Source organism: Musca autumnalis, unplaced genomic scaffold (genome assembly GCF_047663935.1).
Source record: "Musca autumnalis isolate F117 unplaced genomic scaffold, ASM4766393v1 scaffold_4, whole genome shotgun sequence".
NCBI classification, from domain to species: domain Eukaryota; kingdom Metazoa; phylum Arthropoda; class Insecta; order Diptera; family Muscidae; genus Musca; species Musca autumnalis.
This window is the reverse complement of record NW_027411977.1, coordinates 133,458,092-133,480,734: the sequence shown is the minus strand read 5'-3', so window position 1 is coordinate 133,480,734 and position 22,643 is coordinate 133,458,092. Positions and strand designations below refer to the sequence as shown.

The 22,643-nt window shown below is 34.2% G+C and overlaps 1 protein-coding gene across 1 annotated transcript in view; it reads right to left on the bottom strand.

Moving 5' to 3' along the window:
* Positions 1 to 22,643, bottom strand: part of LOC141402516 (capon-like protein) — a 562,845-nt gene that overhangs the window by 89,076 nt on the left and 451,126 nt on the right. Inside the window, 2 exon segments of the mRNA XM_073983996.1 lie at positions 17,489 to 17,656; positions 17,745 to 17,840. Of these exon segments, the coding sequence (XP_073840097.1) occupies positions 17,489 to 17,656; positions 17,745 to 17,840 (264 nt within the window).

Below are 22,643 nucleotides of genomic sequence, written 5' to 3'. Positions count from 1 at the left end.
ACGCCTTTATGGAGGATTTGCTTTGCTTGTCAGTATTTGACCTATGAGCACAACATCCATTAGGTGGTATTTACAAGGATTTGAATGGACTAAAACATTTTAAAAGGAGAAAATACATACATATGTACATATATTTCAGTCATTATGAGATGAGTATATTTGTAGATTGACATGCATTTATACTAGACTTTTTGTTCCGCTCGTGGCAAGCCAATTATTCAAAAGTGCATAAAAATCGAAAGATGTTTGAAATTCGATAAACCAAATAAGAAAAAATGAGTTCTTAATAAGAAAACAAACTCTAAATTTTGTATACAAATAAAATTTAATTCCTCAGCCTTTAGGCTATAGAGGGAGGGTGTATACAGTAGGGTTATGACTTTTTTCAACCTCGTATCCCTGTATCATATTTTAATGAGTTTTTACCTAAGATTAGATAAAATCTTAATTTGATAATTGATAAATTTTTGAAGCTACTATAGTCAGATATATAACTGAAAATAATCCTTGGAGCCACACGACATAACCAAAATAGCAAAACCTTTTGTTTCTCACTAAATATATCATCATATCATTACCTATATATCATTTTATATCATATATAATTTTATTTCATATATCATATCAAGTGGGTTGTGCGTGACCTTTTTCAATATTTAAATAAAATAAAGGCTATTACAGTCAGTCAAAAACAGGAAATATTTATTAATTTTTTTTTTATTTCATAGAATTAAAACAAGTAAGAAAAGCGTTAAGTTCGGTCGGGCCGAACTTTTTATACCCTCCACCACAAATTTCCGCCATTTGGGTGGATTAATGTGGCCACAACCTTCAAAATACCGAAATTCGGAAGGTACCGTTCTATGGGGGCTATATGATGGCGTGAACCTATACCTACAAATTGCTGTGGGAAAGTTTTATACGCCTAAAGAAGACTAAATACCAAATTTCAGCCATATCGGTGTGATAATGAGGCTAAAACGTTCAAAATATCGAAAATCGGGAGATATTGTATTATGGGGCCTATATCAACACGTGGACCTATATAAACATTTTATGGTAGAAATGTTTTTAGCCTCTGGAAACACAAAATACAAAGTTACAACCGATTCTTTATTCAAATGGGTCTAATACATTCAAAATATATTAAAATGACGTGTACTTTATAAGGGGCCTTATGGGGGGGCTATACCAAAACGTGGACCTATATAACCCAACTTTGGTAGGAATGTTTTCTGGCCTCTGAAGACACAAAATACCAAATTACAACCAATTCTGTGGTCAAATGGGTCTAATACATTCAAAATATATTAAAATGACGCGTACTTTATATGGGGCCTTATATGGGGGCTATACCAAAACGTGGACCTATATAACCCAACTTTGGTAGGAATATTTGTTGGCCTCTGGAGACACAAAGTACCAAATTACAACCAATTCGGTGGTAAAATGGGCCAAATATCTTAAAAATTCCTTAAAACGACGACGCGTCACGCGTCATTTTGTATGGGGGCTATACGAAAGCGTGGACCTACATAGCCCGCTTTCAATACCAAAAGTCCTACGTAAATATAACATATTTTCCCAAAATTTCATCAACCTACGTCAATCCGTTCGGACGCTAGAGTGATTTCCACAGACGGACAGACGGACGGACATGGCTATATCGATGTAGAATTGCACGCTGATCAAGAATATATATACTTTGTGGGGTCTACAATGATTATTTCGAGTAGTTACAAACGTAGTGACAAACTTAATATACCCCCATCCTATGGTGGAGGGTATAAAAAAGCAAAAAAATCAAATTAGTTTATGCGTGACTTTTCTTAATGCTTTAAAAGAATAAATGTTATTTTAGTTATTAACAGGCAAAAGTTCATTCATTCCCGCTACTGGGAATCATTTTTGAGAGAAGAGGTCAAAAAGTCATGACTAAAAATAGAAATAATAGTTTTAGATCCGAGGCATGATTGGACAAAGTCCGTTTCAGACAATTTGGAATCACCATGGAATGTGGAATAGCCATGTCCGTTTCTCTGTCGGTCTGTTTGCTGCACGGAGCGCATTTTAACTCTCGAACGCATCAACCGATTGGGTCCAAAATTTTGCATTCGTAATATTTTGTCCAACGTATGTTTAAGCTCGAAGATGGGCCATATTGCTCCCCTGCTTCGTGTACCTACCCCACGAAGGTTCAAGATTTGTGGGTAATATAGTACGGACTCTAACTTCCGAAGGGTATAACCGATCTGATTTATGCCTGGTAGAAGTATTACGATGTGCAAAGTATGGACCACATTGGATACTCCCCTCGATAATTATCGTGCGCACTATTGTACCCCTCTGTTTAGGATGCTTCCCATACCAACTTTCAGTTGAGTGAAGATTAAGACCTCCTCTCGATTCGTTTTGATTTCTTTTATACCCTCAGCCTTTAGGCTAGAAAGGGTATATGACGAAAAGTCGACAAAATTTAACATAGATGAATCCAAGGTTTGCACTGTTATAATTCGCGAAATATTGCAGTGTACCACGAAGTTTGATCATAGTTGGATCAAAGTAAGTGTTTTTAATCAAAGCTCAAAAATATGGCTAAAAAGTTTATTTGCGCGGAAGCTATGACGGCGTAAATGAATAAAAATAGGTAAAAACACGTTGAAGCAAACGAGTTTTTTACGTTGTTATTCGATTGGCGGTTAAACCAATTAAATTACGGATATCTGTCCAAAGTAAAAGTAGAAGAATACAAAATGAAGATTACACTTCTAATGTATCACATTTCAAAATCTCCACTACATCCACCTTTTATTGACGCTGACATTTTGAAGACAAATGTTAGGTGTTTTTTGCATTTTTGATCTAACTGCGACGCGCATTCGGTTATTTCAGAAAACATATAATAGAATCAAAGTACTCGCGATTACGCATAATTTGATATGTATATTGTCTATGTAGCTCAAACAGCATCACAGTAATCCACTGCCAAAGGCATATGGAGGGTATAATTAAATTTGTCATTCCGTTTGTAACACATCGAAATATTCGTCTATACTATATACTATAAAGTATATATATTATTGATCAGCATAAAATTCTATGTCGATATGACCATGTCCGCCCGTCCGTCTGTCTGTCTGTCTGTTGAAATCAAGATACAGCTCGCAATTTTAAAGATAGAGAGTCAAAATTTGGTACAGAAGTTTTTATTACTTGCAGGTTGGTATTGAAAATGGGATGGGTCCACGTTTTGATATAGCCCCCATAGAACGGTACCTCCCGATTTTCGGTATTTTTAAGGTTTTAGCTTCATTATCCTACCAAAGTGACTGAAATTTGGTACGTAGTCTTCTTTAGTGGTATAAAACTTCCCCCAGAATTTTGTCGGTATCGGTCCACACCTTCATATAGCCCCCATAGAACGGTACTTCCCGATTTTCGGTATTTTTAAGGTTTTAGCTTCATTATCCTACCAAAATGGCTGAAATTTGGTACGTAGTCTTGTTTAGGGGTACAAAACTTTCCCCCAGAATTTTGTCGGTATCGGCCCACACCTTCATATAGCCCCCATAGAACGGTACCTCCCGATTTTCGGTATTTTTAAGGTTTTAGCTTCATTATCACACCGAAATGGCTGAAATTTGGTACTTAGACTACGTTGGTGGTATAAAACTTCCCCCAGAACTTTGTCGGTATCTGTCCATGCCTTCATATAGCCCCATAGAACAGTACCTCCTGACTTTCGGAATTTTGAACGTTGTGGCCTCAATATTCCACCGAAATTGCTAAAATTTGGTATTTAGACTTCGTTGGGGGTACTCAAACTTCCCCTTTAAATTTGTCGGTATAGGTTCACGCCTTCATATAGCCCCCATGGAACAGTACCTCCCGATTTTTCGTATTTTGAAGGTTGTGTCTTCAATATTCCACCAAAATGGCTGAAATTTGGTATTTAGTCTTTAATGTGATATAAAACTGTTCGCCAGAAATATGTCTGTACAGGTCCACGCTTTCATATTGCCCCATTTTTGACTAAAATTCGTCGGTATAGGTCCACGTTTCGATATAGCCCCCATACCTCCGGATTTTCGTAATACTGAAGATTGTGACGTCAATAACCAACCGAAATGGCTGAAATTCGTTATTTCGTCTTCCAAGAGTTATAAAATATTCCCGAAGAGTATCATCAGTATAGGTCCACGTCTTCCTATATCCCCATAGAAGCTTACTTCTTGATTTTCGGTATTTTTTTAGTTTTAGCCACATTCTCTTACCGAAATATAGGAAATTTGGTATTTAGTCTTCTTTAGCCTAAAAACTTTCCGTCAGAAATTTGTCGGTATAGATCGACGTTTTGAAATAGCCCCCCATAGAATGGTGCCTCACATTGTTTTACCGAAATTTTGTATTAAGTCTTCTTCATACACGAAAGGAAACTAATTATTCCATTTTACTTCAATACAACTTGTGGTGGAGGGTATAACAAGTTCGGCCCGGCCGAACTTAACGCCGTTCTCACTTGTTTGGGTACAGTATTTACAATATCCTTTTGATTGTGCTGGGACCCCAAGATATTTTAGTTTTTTGACGGCCCGGATCATATAAATCATAGATCGTGAAAATCCATCCACTAGAACGGCGAAAACAGCAACTGCAAGATGTTAGCGTGTATTCGAGAAGTGATTAGAATAAAAAATGTGATTTTTTGCGTGAAATTTAACTAAAATAAAAGAATAACTCCGATCTATTTTTCTTACACATTCTTCAACTAACTCACAAAATAAATTTTAATAAATATTTTCTCTTACAAAAATTTTATAAATTTCCTCAATATATTTTTTTGTTTTTTGCTATAATATGCAAACCGCTAAACGGATTTTTATAGCTTTTGTTTCATTTGAATCTTCGCGATGTTTAGATTACGTACATATTTTTTATATATTTTTCAGATGCATAAACAGCTTGAATTTTATTAAAACAAGTTGCAAACTACCAATTGTTTTGAAAGTTTTCCTAATTTCCGCGAAAATTTATAACTTTTTCACTAAAGTTTTGGGACCTCAGTAAACATATAGTATGTAGGAAGCCATACATTAACAATGTTTCTCGATATAATGAATAGCGTTTTTATAATAATCAGAATTGAAACCGCCATAACATTTGCGCGCAATATCCAAAATTAGAATCTCGAACAGATTTGAGAATGGGAATTTTTTCTAAATGCATGTACCAAAAATCGTTCATGTAGCGTCAAAACAAATTTTAATTTTTTTCAAATGGAAATTAAAAAATTCTGACTTTTCCTCATATACACTTTGATACGACCAAAAATGTGCCTCATCGAAATAACGGATTTAGACCCCAATTATGTTTCGACCAAATTCGTTTCAGACAATTTGGAGTCGATTTAGCCTTGCCCATCCGTCTGTCTGTCTAGCTGGTGGGCACGATAACTCTCGAACGGATCAACTGATTCGAACCAAATTTTGCGTATCGCAATATTTTTCCAATCTTAGCTTAGGTTCGAAGATGGGCTAAATTGTGTGATTGATAACTCTCGAAGGGAGCAAGATAATTCTCGCAGGGAGTTTCTGATTAGTACAGACTTTGCATATCGTATTATTCCATCCAGTCATGTATCAGCTTAGAATATGGAATATGTCGGTCCACTCCTTCTAGTACCTCCCACACAAAACTTGGAAAAAGTGAAGTTTAAAAGCTCCTCTCGCATAGTTTTGATTCTTTTTTTCAGTAGGTTGTTCTAGCGGCCTCATTTACAACCAGGGTTTCGGAGTCGGAGTCGGAGTCTACGAGTCGGAGTCGAGCAATTTTGCTGGAGTCGGAGTCGGAGTCTGAGTCGAAAAAAATAACTCGACTCCGACTCCGGGCAAAATTTTTTCCACGTTATAGAAATATAACATTAAATGTGGAACAAGAACATTTTTTTTAAATTATTATTTTTTTAAAAGGAAGGTATAAGAAGACATAGTATATGCAAACGGTATATTATACTAAGTTAAAGCAAAATTCATCCCTATTTTGTTGATCCAATTGATTTTTTACATTTTTGCAAACAAAAGTAAAGTTCTATGACAATCGAATTAAGATTGGACCTTTAAAATTTTTCGTCAGAAGTCTTACTGGTATTCTCACAAAGTTCTATTGGTATTCTCATCTTGTTTTTATGAGAAGTTATCCTTGTCTTCTATTAAAGACATTGTGGTCTCTATGGGAAATCTTACTGAACACAAAATGGAAGTCAAGATCTGGGGGCGGAAAAATTCCTTTTCGGGATGAAAACCCCAATGGATCCCATATCTTATATTTCTGAGTTATGACATAATGAATTTTTTGATTGACCCCCATCAATCATAGAGAAAATAGATTTTTATCTCTGTTTCGAGATATTGTTTCAACATTGTTAGATGTCATGTTTTCAGTTAAATAGAATGAGGAACCTTTCTGTCGAATATGCTGTCCTTCTACCTCAGTTCCTTCGATGTCCTTCATGTTCTTGAACTCAAAAAGTAAAACAAAATGAAATTTTTTGACAAAAATGTTCCATCGAAAATTATATGTAGGTTTCCCATATCCAAGAAATCCATATTGTCACGTTTTCATTGTCCTTTATAAGTTTTACCCATTACTTTCTCAAAAAAATCGTATGTTTATGTATTTCGGTAAAGTTCGCATAATCTATTAACGACTAATCTATTAACGCATAATCTATTACGCTTCTGAATCAGGGCATCATAAATTCGTTGTTGGTCAACGATAGATTCATCCCACCATAACTCAGATGTCTGACAAACGGCGAATCTTTCTTCTAGGATTCATTATATACTCAATGAGGGCTTTAGATGTAGACATTCAAATAACCGGATCCGTCCGCCAGGAACAGATATAGTCATGTGTATCCGAGGTTTCTACACAATCAATAGCTTATACCAAAATTAATAAAATACATAATCATATAGTTTTTCATGAAAAAAGGATCGGGTAAAAGTGATAAAGGACAATGAAAATATGACAATATCGATTACTTGTCCTAGTGGACCGACCATACATAAAATTTTCCTAGCAACATTTTTGTAGAATATTTTCATGCACGAAATCTCAGTGTGCTAATTTTTCAGTTCCAGGAGACATCCATCTGCATACGTGCTGGGTGGTGTCCACAATATATCTCAAATATTTCAATAAAATTATCCACTCCACACCAAAGTTCAAAATGTGAGCGCTGAACTTTAGTTTAAGGGGTGATCCCTACTTATAAATTTCAGAAAAAAGTAGAAAGTATAAATAGCATAGAATATGTGGTCAAATTTTTAAGCCGATCGGAACAATATTGCCACAGTATGAGCGTTGGATGGGAACAATTTATTTATTTTTTTTTTGTATGCAGCATATAAACTGTGTTTTTCTCGAAATCGGCCACAAAAATATATGACAATTGGTTTATTAGTTTTCGAGCTAAAGTTGGCACCGCAAAATGCTTTAATAAAAGCTGGGTTTCGTAGACTGCCTCAAAACTTCGTAATATTTTTATACCCTCCACCATAGGATGGGGGTATATTAAGTTTGTCACTACGTTTGTAACTACTCGAAATAATCATTGTAGACCCCACAAAGTATATATATTCTTGATCAGCGTGCAATTCTACATCGATATAGCCATGTCCGTCCGTCTGTCCGTCTGTCCGTCTGTCCGTCTGTGGAAATCACTCTAGCGTCCGAACGGATTGACGTAGGTTGATGAAATTTTGGGAAAATAAGTTATATTTACGTAGGACTTTTGGTATTGAAAGCGGGCTATATAGGTCCACGCTTTCGTATAGCCCCCATACAAAATGACGCGTGACGCGCCGTCGTTTTAAGGAATTTTTAAGATATTTGGCCCAATTTACCACCGAATTGGTTGTAATTTGGTACTTTGTGTCTCCAGAGACCAAAAAATATTCCTACCAAAGTTGGGTTATATAGGTCCACGTTTTGGTATAGCCCCCATATAAGGCCCCATATAAAGTACGCGTCATTTTAATATATTTTGAATGTATTAGACCCATTTGACCACAGAATTGGTTGTAATTTGGTATTTTGTGTTTCCAGAGGCTAAGTAACATTTCTACCATAAAATGTTTATATAGGTCCACGTGTTGATATAGCCCCCATAATACAATATCTCCCGATTTTCGATATTTTTAACGTTTTAATCTCATTATCACACCGAGATGGCTGAAATTTGGTATTTAGTCTTCTTTAGGCGTATAAAACTTTCCCCCAGAAAGTTTTAGGTATAGGCCCACGCCATCATATAGCCCCCATAGAACGGTACCCTCAGAATTTCGGTATTTTGAAGGTTGTGGCCACATTAATCCACCGAAATGGTTGAAATTTGTGGTGGAGGGTATAAAAAGTTCGGCCTGATCGAACTTAACGCTTTTCTTACTTGTTCTCTTTCAGATGGAGAAAAAAATCTGCCAAAAAGTTACGTAGTGTTCTCGAAAAAAATAATAAAAAAATTGCTTTTATTGAGCTTTACAACTGGGGTTCTTCTTTTAAGACTAAGCACATTAAAATGTTGGTTTACATCCAGTTTGAAACTTGGTCATAAATTGCTTATGATTTTTGTTGCATGTACACAGGCCTTATGATTTGTATTGCCACTTCATTTTCACATATTTTGAAAGCTTTAAGATTTTCTCACGCGGAAGAATTCCGTCCAGAATATACTCGTCCAAAAAAAGGAAAACCGACAGAAACTTTCGTAAGATTCGGCCGAAACGATATTGATATGATCGAATGTATTCGAACGAATGTCCTTTCTAATGAATATGTTATGAAAAACTAACACATTAGCCTATGTAGGCCAAAATATAGGAAAAAGTTAAAAAAATTTGCACATTTTATTCATTTTTAGTGGTATAGGAATTCACTCTCGGAGTCGACCCGGAGTCGGAGTCGGAGCCGGAGTCGTGAAAAAAATTCGACTGGAGTCGGAGTCGAGCCAAAAATACCTCGACTCCGAAACCCTGTTTACAACGGTACAATTTTTTCCGCCTGAGATAATAACCCAAAAGGTCAAAACCCTGCCGGCCCATACTAATGGCTGTTGTGCATGATAACTCTAAAACTTTTTCAAAAATTTCTTCCAAACTTATTTTAACGTGATTTAATATTTCGAGCCCTTTATTAAGAAATTTGTTACTAAAAATGTTTGGTATATATCAATGATTTGTTATACCCCCTACATTACGGTACCTACAGTTAAAGCATAATTATTGTATTTGGTTTGAGATTGTGCTCGAGGTCTATATTACGAGGTACAAATTTGTTTAGGGGCATGTTCATACTTTCTGAGAAAATGACATAATCAAATTCAGCAGGTTATGCAGTGTGGCATGCCCTTGTTAAAATAATGGGTTAGTAGGAGGTTTTGTAAGTAGCTATTACTACCAAAGTGTACTAATAAAACCCATTATTTAGTAATGATTTGTTTTACTGGGTATGAAAAGGAAAGACTCCAAAAAAATCCACTTTGAAAATGGACTTTGCGGTCCAGTTCTTCGGTTACCTCCTCCGCAACACTTTTCAGCTTTAATTGAAATCCATTTGTTTCTCGGGAAGTGCATGGACTTATGAAAAGGGCAATTCTCCTATATACATAATTTTTAGGGTATAACTCTGTCGGCAAAGCAGACTGATAATTTTTTTGTTTTTAATAATAATAAATTTATATGTTTATAGGTTGTCTTCTCAGAATTTCAATTTAACAAAATGTTTCTGCTTTCTTGTACGACAAGTTTAGTCACTCATGTGCGAGACAAAATGTCTACATAATAATAATGATGGATACGGGCAGAAAAAATATTCAATATAGATATACGTTTTCCAAGAAATATATGTCAATAATACAATCGTATCAAATATTGATTATAAAATTCTTTGAACTGTTTTATGCAGAATCCAGCCGAAAAAATTGAGATGAACTAACATTTGTCAAAACTTTATACTATATGGTAAACACATGCGTAAAATGTTGTTTCGTTGTTTTATTGCAGAAAAGATACCAATAAAAAATCTATTTAGATACTAGTGGCATTACATAAGGTTATCATCATGTCCCTAAGTATCCACACTAGCCTCTATACTAGGATGCCATAGATTAGAGCAAACTTTACTCAGGCAATGGCAATAAAATATGACTGCAGTAAAAAAGACACAAATCACATCTGTGGCAGCAGCCAAGAGCATCAGCAACAAAAAGCACACTTACACATATACCGCAATTATCCATTCATTGTTGAACAACGTTGTGGTCTGGCTGGTTCGTTTTGATTTAGCCATAATCCCATGTTGCTCTATGACATTTTAGAGATAGATACTCGTACATATGTATATATAACGTAGAACGGATAAGCCACATACTACTATAACTATACTACTATAACTGCAACAACCAATAAAACTACAGCCATAATTTGCAGCTGATTTATATTTGAACTGCTTGAAAGATTTACTATTCAGCGACTACTATTCTCATGGATTGTTTTTATTTTCTAAATACCAAAACAATTTCATAAAAATGAATACGGAAATGTTTTGTTTTGTTCTTTAGTTCTTAATGTGTTTCTAAGTAAGGCGGCACATGTGAGAGAGCGAGGGTGAATTTCAAAGAGAATATATATTTTTTTAATTTTATAAATATGCCAAATTGTCTCTCCGATTAGTGCAGACCATCATCCATGAGAATCTCCACACATGCATAAACAAATGATAGCCCAAAAATATTTTGCAAAAAATGTAAACGAAATTTGGAAATTAAATCAAGTGGACGTTGTAGGGGTGTGGTATGGAAATTGAAGTTAAAAACAAGTAAAAAGTCGTTAAGTTTGGCCGGGCCGAACTTTAAATACCCTCCACCATTAAAATACTCTTTACAATGGAATATATAGTTTCCTTTCCTCTCCAAATTTTAGGAGCAAACAATTTTCGAACGGATGAGCCAAATGCCTAAATTATCTAATCTAATCAAAAAAATGTGTTCAGTCCGGTGGTCCCTTTATATGAGGGCTATTTTGAAGTAGGAACCTGTTTTGTGAATCTCAGGGAAACTCAAATGTTAAATTCAGTGAGGAAATGTAGCTGGAACCCTCAAAAATTCGGAAAAACCGGAGTTACCGTTATATGGGCTACACCTTAATATGGGCCAATGTTGACAATTTTTAGGTAAAGATGTTTTATGACCCCTAAGAACCTCAAGTGTTAAATTGTAGTAAGTTCGGTTACAAATTTTAGCTAAAATCTTCAACATAGCGAAAATCGGGGGTACCGTTGTATGGTGGCTACACGTAAATAAGGACCTATGTTGAAAATTGTTGGCGAAGACGTGTCTAAGAACCTCAAATACAAAATTACAGCTAGTTCGGTTAAAAATTATAGCTAAAACCCTCAAAATACCGAAAATCGGGGTTACCGTTAAATGTCAAATTACAGCTAGAAATGGTTAAATGTCAAATTACAAATAGTTCTGTTAAAAATTTTAGCTAAAACCTTCAAAATACCGAAAATCGGGCAGTACCGTTATATGGGGCCTATACCTAAACATGGACCTATTTTGACAGTTTTTTGTTGAGTAGTGTTGTGACTTTTAAGAACCTTAAAGGTCAAATTACAGCTAGTTCGGTTAAAAATTGTAGCCAAAACAATCAAAATGCCGAAATCGGAAGGCACCGTTATATGGAGGCTATAACTAATCATGGAGTGACACCTAAGAACAATAAAAGTCAAATTACAACTTTTTCAATTAAAAATTGTAGCTAAAACCCTCAAATAAAACACTGTAAATACCGAAAATCGGGAGATACCGTTATATGTGGGCTATACCTAAGCCGGACCCTATGTTGACAGTTTTTGGTGGTGTAGTATTGTGGCACCTAAGAACCTTAAATGTCAAATTACAGCTTGTTCGGGTAAGAATTGTACCTAAAATCCTAAAAATACCGAAAATCGGGGAGTACAGTTGTATTGGGGCTATACCTAAACATCACCGATATAGCCCAACTTCAAACTTGGCCTGCCTATGAAAAAAGATACTCGGGTGCAAAAGTCCAGCACTCTAGCTTAATTTTTGCGGACACAGAGTGATTATAACAGACGGACATGTGTAAATCGACTCGGAATTTTATCCAGATAAAGAATATATAAATTAAATTATGAGGAATTGGAGTGCCTTCTTCACGACTCCGTTGAACTGATCCGGATGTTGTTAAAATGTGACAAGTGGATGTGATTCTTTGGATTGCATCCAAATGCAGTTAAAATGTGAGTAATGGAGTGCCTTTTTCACACACCGTTTAAACTCATCAAAACACGCCGTGAAAGAACTAGTCCACATTGCACTACTTCCAATTTATTTTACTGGGGTATAATAAATAACAGTCATTCTGGACTGATGGGCAGTGTTGCCGAAGTTGACGATTTATCGTCATTTTGACCATTTTTTGTCCGAAAATTCAAAATTGACGATTTTATAGTCTAAAATAACGATTTTTCACGTACGTCAAAATTGCATGAAATAGGACATGATAATTATATTTCGACCAAAATTTCACAAAATACTTTAAGGGAACATGCGGCAATCTCGATTTTATGAGCTTTTTTAATGTTCTCATCAATTTCCAAGCTGATTGACTACACTTAGGTTAATATCTACAATACGAATACAGGTGATGGTTTGATGGTATTTACCGCACCTTTTAATTATATCAGCTGAAAAAATTCGTTTAGGATTATAAATAGATAAAAATCTTTCTCGAAAATACTTCGAGGAAAAATGAGAATGGTAGTAAAAAATGTATGAGCCCAGCATTATTAACATTCTACTAATGTTCTCTTTAAGTGGTCAGTCAGTCAGTTTTGAATGACAGTTTTCATCGATTTCCGACTATCCAACAACGAAAATGTACGAGGATGACCAACAAACATGGACGGTCACACTGTCAAGCAATCGATATTTGAGCCAAGCGGTCATTCAAAACTGGCAAAATATGTACCCAGCTTTACCTTGCAGCATTACTACAAACTCGATAACCATAGGGAAAACTCTCATCTTGTGAAAGCAGGTCTTTATAGCGGTATTTAAGTTGGATTGGGGTAGATTAATTTATGTGTTGTGGTTGTATCTTATGTAGTCAGTCTCAAAGCCATAACTATACGCGAAAAAATCGCATTAGACGTGCTGACGATTTTCCAAATTTTATAGACGATTTATTGACGATTTAATAATTTTTTGACGATTTCCGATCAAAAACTATCGGTAACGCTGCTCATATGTCAAAATTGACAACAAGTTTTAAGTTTGTTTTTCTGTATGTAAGACATCGACATATCGCTCATTTACTCAAAGGGTGGCATAACTCAAAAAATGCGTTCTCTGAGCTAGCAATTTCTATTTTTTCTATGACTTCTATATTATCTTGTGTCAAATTTTCATGTTGATATCTCAAAAACTCGACGAGTTACACTAAACTCTTCAAATCATGCTTGATCTTGCACAGAAATTTACTTTTTACAAAATATGGTCCAAGTAGTTATTTTAGTTTTAGTGTAAAAATCTTTTTAGGCTGAGAAGTCAAATTTCAATCGCAAACTTTAAACACGTTTTTCTTGAAACAGGATTTTTTTTATATGTGTCACTCTTTTAGTAAATGAGCGATATGTATATTCTTGATCAGGGTAACATTTTGAGTTGACCATGTCATACTTGTGCCTATCGGTCTGTTGTAATCACTCTAGCGTCCACAATCATTGAGGTAGAACGCTTTGTTTATGCACCCGAGAAGATTTCTTCCATATATACATATCGCTCATTTACTCAAAGAGTGACATAACTCAAAAAAAGCGTTTTCTGAGTTAGCAATTTCTATTTTTTCTACTACTTCTACTTTATCTTGTGTCAAATTTTCATGTTGCTATCTCAAAAACTCGACGAGTTACAGCTCATTTACTACGAGTTTCGCATAATTCAACACAAAAGTATTTTGAGTTTATGAAGCACTAAAACACTTCAAATCATACTTGATCATGCACAGAAATTTAGCACTGATATCTGGCTATCTGATTGCAAAATATGGTCCAAGTAGTTTTTTTAGTTTTAGTGTAATAACCTTTTCGGATTGGGAAGTCAAATTTCAATCTCCAACTTAAACCGCGTTTTTCTCGAAACTTGATTTTTCGAGATGTGTCACTCTTTGAGTAAATGAGCGATATGTTAAATTCGATTATGGGCTGTAGCGATCCACATTTTGTTGTAGCCCCCATATAACGTTAACTCCGATTTTAGGTATTTTAAAGATTTTGTCTGCAGTTTTTGTCAGAACTAGATGTATTTTGACATGTGAGTTTCCCTGTACACGGTGCTCTTGAAACAATTTTAAATGGAAGGTGCTTACACCTCAGAAATTTTTGCGGCTTCTGAAACTACAATGTTTATAGATGAGAAAAATCAAAAAAAAAAAAACAAACAAAAAAAAAATCGCCGGAGCGCTTTTTAAATAAATCGCGATTTAAGTTGACATTTTTAGGGGTTGTTTAGGTTTTCACGATTTTGCTTAGAAACCGCAAGTCCTATCAAAGTGGGACTAAAGAAAACGTTCTAGCTATGAAAATTCTCTACAAGATTGACCTGTATGGTATTCTCGTCGATTTTACCATTTTTGATATATAGAAGTTCAAATTGGAACAATTCAAATTCAATACAATTCTGTATCGCCCCCTTATAAAACAATGTCATGACTGAAAATTCCCAACTTAAACTTATATATTTAAAAACTTTTTACAACTTAGGATAAGTTACTTAAGCCAGTATTGTAGAGACTGCACAGTCAGTGCATTGTCCGGATTTGAACTTCTTTATCTCAAAAATGGTAAAACCTACGAAAATACCGTAAAGGTCATCTTGTAGAGAATTTTCATAGCTACAACATTTTCTTCGGTTTGATAGGACTTGCGGTTTCTAAGTAAAATCGTGAAAACCTAAACAACCCCTTAAAATGTCAACTTAAATCGCGATGTATTTAAAAAGCGCTCGGGCGATTTTTTTGTTTTTTGATTTTTCTCATTTATGAACATTGTAGTTTCAGAATCCGCAAAAACTTCCAAGGTGTAAGCACCTTCCATTTACATTTGTTTCAAGAGCACGGTGTGTAGTCACAAAACTTCTCCACCAAAAATTGTCAACATAGGTCCATGTTTCGGTATGTCCTCCTTATAACAATGCCTCTCGATTTTAGGTATGTTTAGAATTTTGGCTAAGTCCATATTGTGGTATATAACCATATAATGTACCTCCAACCTAGCTGTAATTTAACATTAGAAGTTCCCAGTGGTCGTAAAACTTCCCCACCAAAATTTTCAAGGTGGGTTTGTATAGCTCCCGTATAACGGCACCTCCGGGTTTTAAGTATGTATTTTGAGAATTTTGGCTACATTTTTTTGGCCTAACAACATGTAATTTAAAATTTGAAGTTCCCAGTGGTAGCAAAACATCTTCCCCAAAAATGTGGGTTGACATAGCCCCCTTATAACGCCTTTTATTTAACCTAAATTTGACATTTGAGGTTCTTAGTGGTCACAACACTTCTCCACCAAAAATTTCCAATATACGTCAACGTTTTGGTATGGCCCCCACATAACTATACCTCGAACTTTTCGGTAATTTAAGGATTTTTGCTAAAATTAAAAAAAAACTAGCTGTATTTTGACATTTGGAAATCTTAGTGCCACAACACTTCTCCAGTAAAAATTGTCATTTTAAGTCCATGTTTTGTTATAGACCATTATATGGTACCACCCGATTTTCGGTGATTTCAGAATTTTAGCATTCATTTGACAGTTGAGGTTCCCTGCAGTAACGAAACTTCTTCACCAAAAATTACCGACAAGAGGTCCTTGTTTTGGTATAGCCCTCATATACGCCCTAACGGTACATATATGAATGTTATCTTGCATAGGATCATCAACCACACAAGATTGTTAAATATACACGTCGTTTAAGAGGATTAATTATTCAAGTCTTACATAACTTCGAACGTACGCTAAAGGCCAGAACAGAATAAATCGTCGCTTGCTTTGCTTCCCCAAATGTCAAATTTTAAAGAAATGCCAGAGCCTCTTTGCAAATCCGCCTGCATTCCCCTTTAGGAGGCTCTGGCATTCCTTTATAATTTGATATTTGGGAAGCAAGCAAAGCAAGCGACGATTGATTTTTTTTCTGGCCTTAACAGCACTTTTTGCTTCGGGCAATGCTGATCGGAGTTAATCTTTTTTTGCATTTAGAGCTACAGATAGTTCTTGAAAATTTTCAGCTCAGATCAATTGACGATTGAAATTAAAGAACAGACATTACGCAACCTTTTCCGGGTTTCAGGCATCAGAATAAACGAGCGGGAATGGTAGGAGAATTCCAGCGTGTATTGCAGACGTTTGGGATCTGTTTAAATATTACCAAAGCGATCTCACTACTCTTAGTGAAGTGACTGAAGAGAAACTTCATGTTACCTCTGCAACCACCGGTTTTCTAAATCTCATTTTTATCATCGATGAAGGCTGCTTTCAATTGGGCATAATTGCTTATTAATTCGTGCCCAAAGAACAACTCGAGCAACAATCACCACAATTGATTCCCATAGCTTGAACACATCTAACACTTTTTGGAGTTATTCTGGGATTGTTTTAGCTTTTCCAATGTTGAATTGAAACGCAAAGCTCTCACGGTGTGTTTTAGCTTTTCCAATGTTGAATTGAAACGCAAAGCTCTCACGGTGTGTGCTTACTTCACACGAGCAGCTTGCTTTTAGGTAGCCTCGTGGATTCCTAACTGACATGGAATTGTGGTTTCATTCCTAACAAAATGTTGGCTAGCATTTCTGAATATTTTCGCTTTTTATACCCTTTTGGAATGTTTCAATACATATTAGTTACAACAAGACGCATATAGACAAATTTATTAATTTTTAATACAATTTTCACCTGACATTAACCGCCATTATTAAACTTTGCTATTAAAAAAAATAAAACAAAATAAATTCTGTCTACACTAAACTTTTAAGTTGTTGATTGCAATGAAAAGGAAAAAAAAAACAGAAAAGTCCAAGTCGACATCTTGTGGACGACTAGTATGACAGCGACAACGGACCACTGGAACATTGCCAATATAATTAACGAAGAACGAATACAATGAGACTGAACATTACTTGTTTCAAGCAAATCCATTTACTTGCCGTCTACCAGCAAAATAAAAAAATAACAACACAGGAAAAATCACATGAAATTTTGCAAAAATCAAAATCTCATTTATACGAGATTTTTCTTGTGTACAAAAATATACATTTATTTTTTTTCTTCTTGTTTTCACAAAAACGAGGAAGAACCAGCAGCGGAAAAAAATATAAAAACCAACCAGACATGAAGAAAAGTGTTCACTTACCTTTTTATGACTTTTAAAAACCGAACATTTGAATGTGTCCGTACTGGCATCTCGAGCAATATAACTAAATATTTTGAGATCACTGCTGTCATGAGACACATAAAATATTCGATAAATGGGATGATTTAATAATTCAATTTCCTCGCAATCATTGGTCCAATTCTTTTTCTAGAAAACAAATTGAAGAGAAAAACAGAAATGAATGAGAAAAGGATTTCAAATGCAATTGTTGTAATTTTCCACAAATTTAACTTACTTTTCTCCTTCGCTTTTTCAGGACAACGCGAACACCATTAACAGAAATGTGAATGGTAACTTTACGCTTTTTCAGATTTTGCACTTTGCATTCGTACTGCAATGAAAAAAGAGATGAAGAAGACAAAAAGAAGGGAGCATTATTATTTATGATAGTCATTAGTTCTGAAAAACTACAGTTTTTGGTTTTCGTTTTTATTTTTTTTGGTTTTGTAAGCAGTTATGCAAACTAACCATTTTAGTTAGATGTTGCAATGTTGTTGTGTGTTTAGATGTTGCTGTTTAGCGGTTTTATGCTCGTGTACTTTATTGTATGTACTTTTAAGATTGGTTGCAAAATATCCTTAGTTTTGACAATAGACAATTTTTTCATATCAAATTTCATGGATTCTACTTTTGGGTAAATATATTGTTACCAAAAAAAATTTATCAAATAAGGACAAAATATCAGAATTAGTAAGCAACGTGGAGCTTTAAAATACTTTTTAAAAGCCCTAGAACGAAAGTGACCTCCAGAAACAAAGTGGACTTTTAAAACAATATCTGAAATCCTCCATAGCAAACGTACAATTTACAATTTTTTACAAATTTTCAAACGATTGTTTGAAGTCTTCTCCAACCAACGTGTATTTTTTAAAGCCTCTAATATTTATGTGGTTACGTTTGGTTTTTAATAGTTTTTGATAGCCTCTACAACCAACGTGCATTAAAAAACTGTTAAAGCTCTACGGCAAACGTCAATTTTTTAAACTAATTATTAAAGCCTCTACAGCGACGTGGATTTTTAAACGATTTTTTTAAAGCTTCTACAGAAAACTTAAAATAATTGTTTAAAGCCTCTACAGCAGACGTGGATTTTTAAAATAAATCTTTTAAAACCTTTATAGCGGACGTGGATTTTTAAATGATTTTTTTTAAAGAAATTGTTCAAACATCTTTAGCAAACGTAGATTTTTAAAATAATTTTTTTTAAATCCTCTACAGCAAACGTGGGTTTTCCAAAGATTTTTTGTAGCCTCTGCAGCAAACGTGGATTTTAGAAAAATATTTTAAAGCCTCTATAGAAAACGTGGGTTTCTAAAATAATTTTTCAAAAACTCTACAGCAAACGTGGATTTCTAAAATAATTTTTTAAAGCCACCACAGCAAACGTGGATTTCTAAAATACATTTTTAAGCCTCTACACCAAACGTGGATTTTTAAAAGAATTTGTTAAAGCCTCTATAGCAAACGTGGATTTTTAAAAAAATTATTTAAAGCCTCTACAGCAAATGGGTATTTTTAAAAGAAATTTTTAAAACATCTAAAGCAAACGTTGGTATTTAAAAGAATTTGTTACATTTTTAAAAGAATTTTTAAAGTCTCTGCAGTAAACGTGGATTTAAAAAAAATAAAGTCCCTAGAGCATACGTGGATTTTTAAAAGACTTTTGAAATACTCTACAGCAAACGAGAATTTTTAAAATAAGTTATAAAAGCACTATAGGAACCGTGGACTTTTAGAAGAATTTGTTAAAGCCTCTACAGAAAACGTGGATTTTTAAAAGAATTTTTAAAGCCTCTACAGCAAACGTGGATTTTAAACAATTTTTAAAGCCTCTGCAGCAAACGTGGATTTTTAAAAGAATTTTTTAAAGCCTCTATAGCAAACGTGGATTTTTAAACAATTTTTAAAGCCTCTATAGCAAACATGGATTTTTAAAAGAATTTTTAAAGCCTCTACAGAAAACGTGGATTTTTAAAAGAATTTTTTAAAGCCTCTACAGCAAACGTGTATTTTTAAAAGAATGTTTAGAGCCTCTACAGCAAACGTGGATTTTTAAAAGAATTTTTAAAGCCTCTACAGCAAACGTGGATTTTTAAACAATTTTTAAAGCCTCTACAGCAAACGTGGATTTTTAAACAATTTTTAAAGCCTCTACAGCAAACGTGGATTTTCAAAACAATTTTTAAAGCCTCTACAGGAAACGGGGATTTTTAATAGTGTTTTTTAAACCCTCTACAGAAAACATGGATTTTTAAAAAAAATTTTAAAGCCGTTACAGAAAACATAGATTTTTAAAATATTTTTTTAAGCCTCTACAGCAAACATGGACAATGTGTTCATTAGGGTTATAACTTTTTTGCAAATATCAAAAATACCACCGCATAGCCGTGTGAGCATGATGAACTACTATGAAATAACAAATATAGTTATTGTTCCACAAACATCCCAGACGGGACAAGGGAGACGTCTCTCATATCAATGACTGTACCCCGATTCATGTTAGCTAAGTGAAATGGGACCTACTGTTTACCGCCAAGTTCGAACGGCATGTCTAAAACATCACTTGTAGAGAAGTTTTACATTGCTGAAATACTCAGGAAATATCGCTAACATTACTGAGGGGTATTTTGCCACCGTTGAAAAATGTTTGATGTTGTCTGATGTGCATACCATTTCACCATGGGGCACCAAATAAAATACGGTGTCATTTTTTCTCAATCGCGAAAAAGTTTCAGCACCAAATGCGTTGAAGTTCAGTAATGCATTATTTACTTTTATTTGTTATAACGTCACATACGCTTTTCGTAATAACTTACAAATAGTTTTAATCTAATTTAAAATCAATATAAAATCATTTTGGAAGAATTTATTATCAAATCGCGATATTTCAGAGCAATTAATACACCTTTGACTATATTGAAAGTTTCTGTTTTTCTTTATAAATTCGCGAATTCTACGTTTCCTGTTTCTATTCGTTTGGCTTGAGGTCAGAATAAATAAAAAACAGACAATGTTTGTTTTTTTAATGTTGATTTATTTTTCCGATATTTCGACTATCATCGATAGTCATCATCAGGGAATTATTGCTTTAAAAAACAATTACATATTTTTACAAAATTATAAAACAAAAGTTGCAATAATAATTACTTGGTTTTGTTACTTCCACAGCTTATAACATCCTCATTTGTTGACAAGAATTTTTCAACTAAATTTTCTTGTGCTTTTCAATGACATTCCTCTATACCTGAGCACAGTGTTTGGTGTCTGACTTATTACACTGTGCAACAAAATGGAGCTCGAGGTCTGGGGGGCTGGTGTTCATGTTCATTCCTTTCTTTAGCTAAAGGACACACAACTCTTGAACTAAGACGAATTAAAGGATTTCGAATTTGTCTTAAGTTTAAAGTATGCTATAAATTTCACTGGAAATTGCTTTTCAATTGATATTCATTCCGTTTAAAATATTTAAATATTCATATTCCAAATTTCTTTATAAGATTCGTTTAGGATATATTAAAATACAATTTTAAACATTTGCCACTACCAATTATTTTTTTTTAAGAAACATAACGACTAAAGAAAAGTTGTGATAAAACCAGGGCTGCGGAGTCGGAGTCGGAGTCGGAGTCTGGAGTCGGAGTCTAGCAAATTTTGCTGGAGTCGGAGTCGGAGTCTGGAGTCGTGAAAGAAAGCTCGACTCCGACTCCGGGCAAAATGTTTTTTTCTACATTTATCAAAAGAGTTTTTATTTTTTTATGATAGAGAGATTAACTTTATTAACATTTTGATAAATCGTTTATTCATTTTATAGGAAATCTATGAGTAAACTTGTAAGCAAAGGATTTATTATATTTAGTAATGTTCCATGACAAAAGAATTATAATTGCATCTTTCAATATGAATCGATTTCTTAATATACCATCACATTTATGACAAAACTTATATACACTCTGGAATACTAGTTTTAGATCTCACATATTTATACTTCACAACATAATGTGGAAAAAGTATTATAACTTTATTTTGTCCACAATTAAGGGGTTATGGTCACTTATTGTGCACGAAAAATGAAATTTTTCATGAATTTTTACACGTAATCTACCAATTTTTTCCAAAAGATATTGTTTTCATCTGATTTATAATACCTTGAGCTACTTTCAGATTTTTTTTTTTTGTTGAAAAATATTGCACAGTTTTCTGACAAATGGCCACCTACGAAACACTGTTTTTACTAAAGCAGTTTGCGGTGACCACTGAAGCTCGAAAACGAATAAACCGATCAGCATATGTTTTTGTGGAATCATTAAGAACATAATAATCGTGTATTTAAGCGAAACGAATTAAAAAATATGCATTTAAAAAAAGGGAACTGTAGAAGTCAAAATTTCGCTTTCGTAAAATCTGTAAGTAACAAATTACTGTTGGCATACCCATCTTCATATTTCGACAAAATAAAACGAAAAAGATATGTGACCCGTCCCACAGAGGGGAAATTTGTTTTAAAAGTTGATCAAAAGTCCTAGAAAGCTCATTTATACTTCGATTGATATAATATTTGGCACAAAGCATATCTTCTGCACAAGGATTAATCCTATAGAAAATAATGAAAATCGGTCCAGATTTGGATGCAGCTTCCATATATATTCGCATCTGATATGAGATAAAAATGCACAAAAATCACTGAAATTTGACACATGCAACCTGAACTAGCCTTAAAAAACATTGAGCCAATTTTCAAACAAATCAGTACAGATGTATATATAGTCCCATATACATATATTTCATTCCAAATTTTATTTTCTGAAATTTACTTAAATTTAATTTTTCTCAATTCACATGAGAAAAGCCGTGAATGTTTCTGAATAATGCAAACATATTTGATAGGTGTTGGTTTAGTTTGATAAATTAGAGCCCCGGTTATAACGCGGAGCAAAATTTAGTGTGAGTAAACCTTTCAATTCCATATAAAATTATTTCATATTTTAGTTGAGAAAAATTAGATTTTTTCGGAATGGCGCAAATATGCGCAATTTTTTATGATTGAATCTGATATTTGAGGCTCAATCGCATAAAACATTAGAAGAAACTATGGTCGGGAAACGACGGTGAAATAGACTTTTTCACTATTGAAATT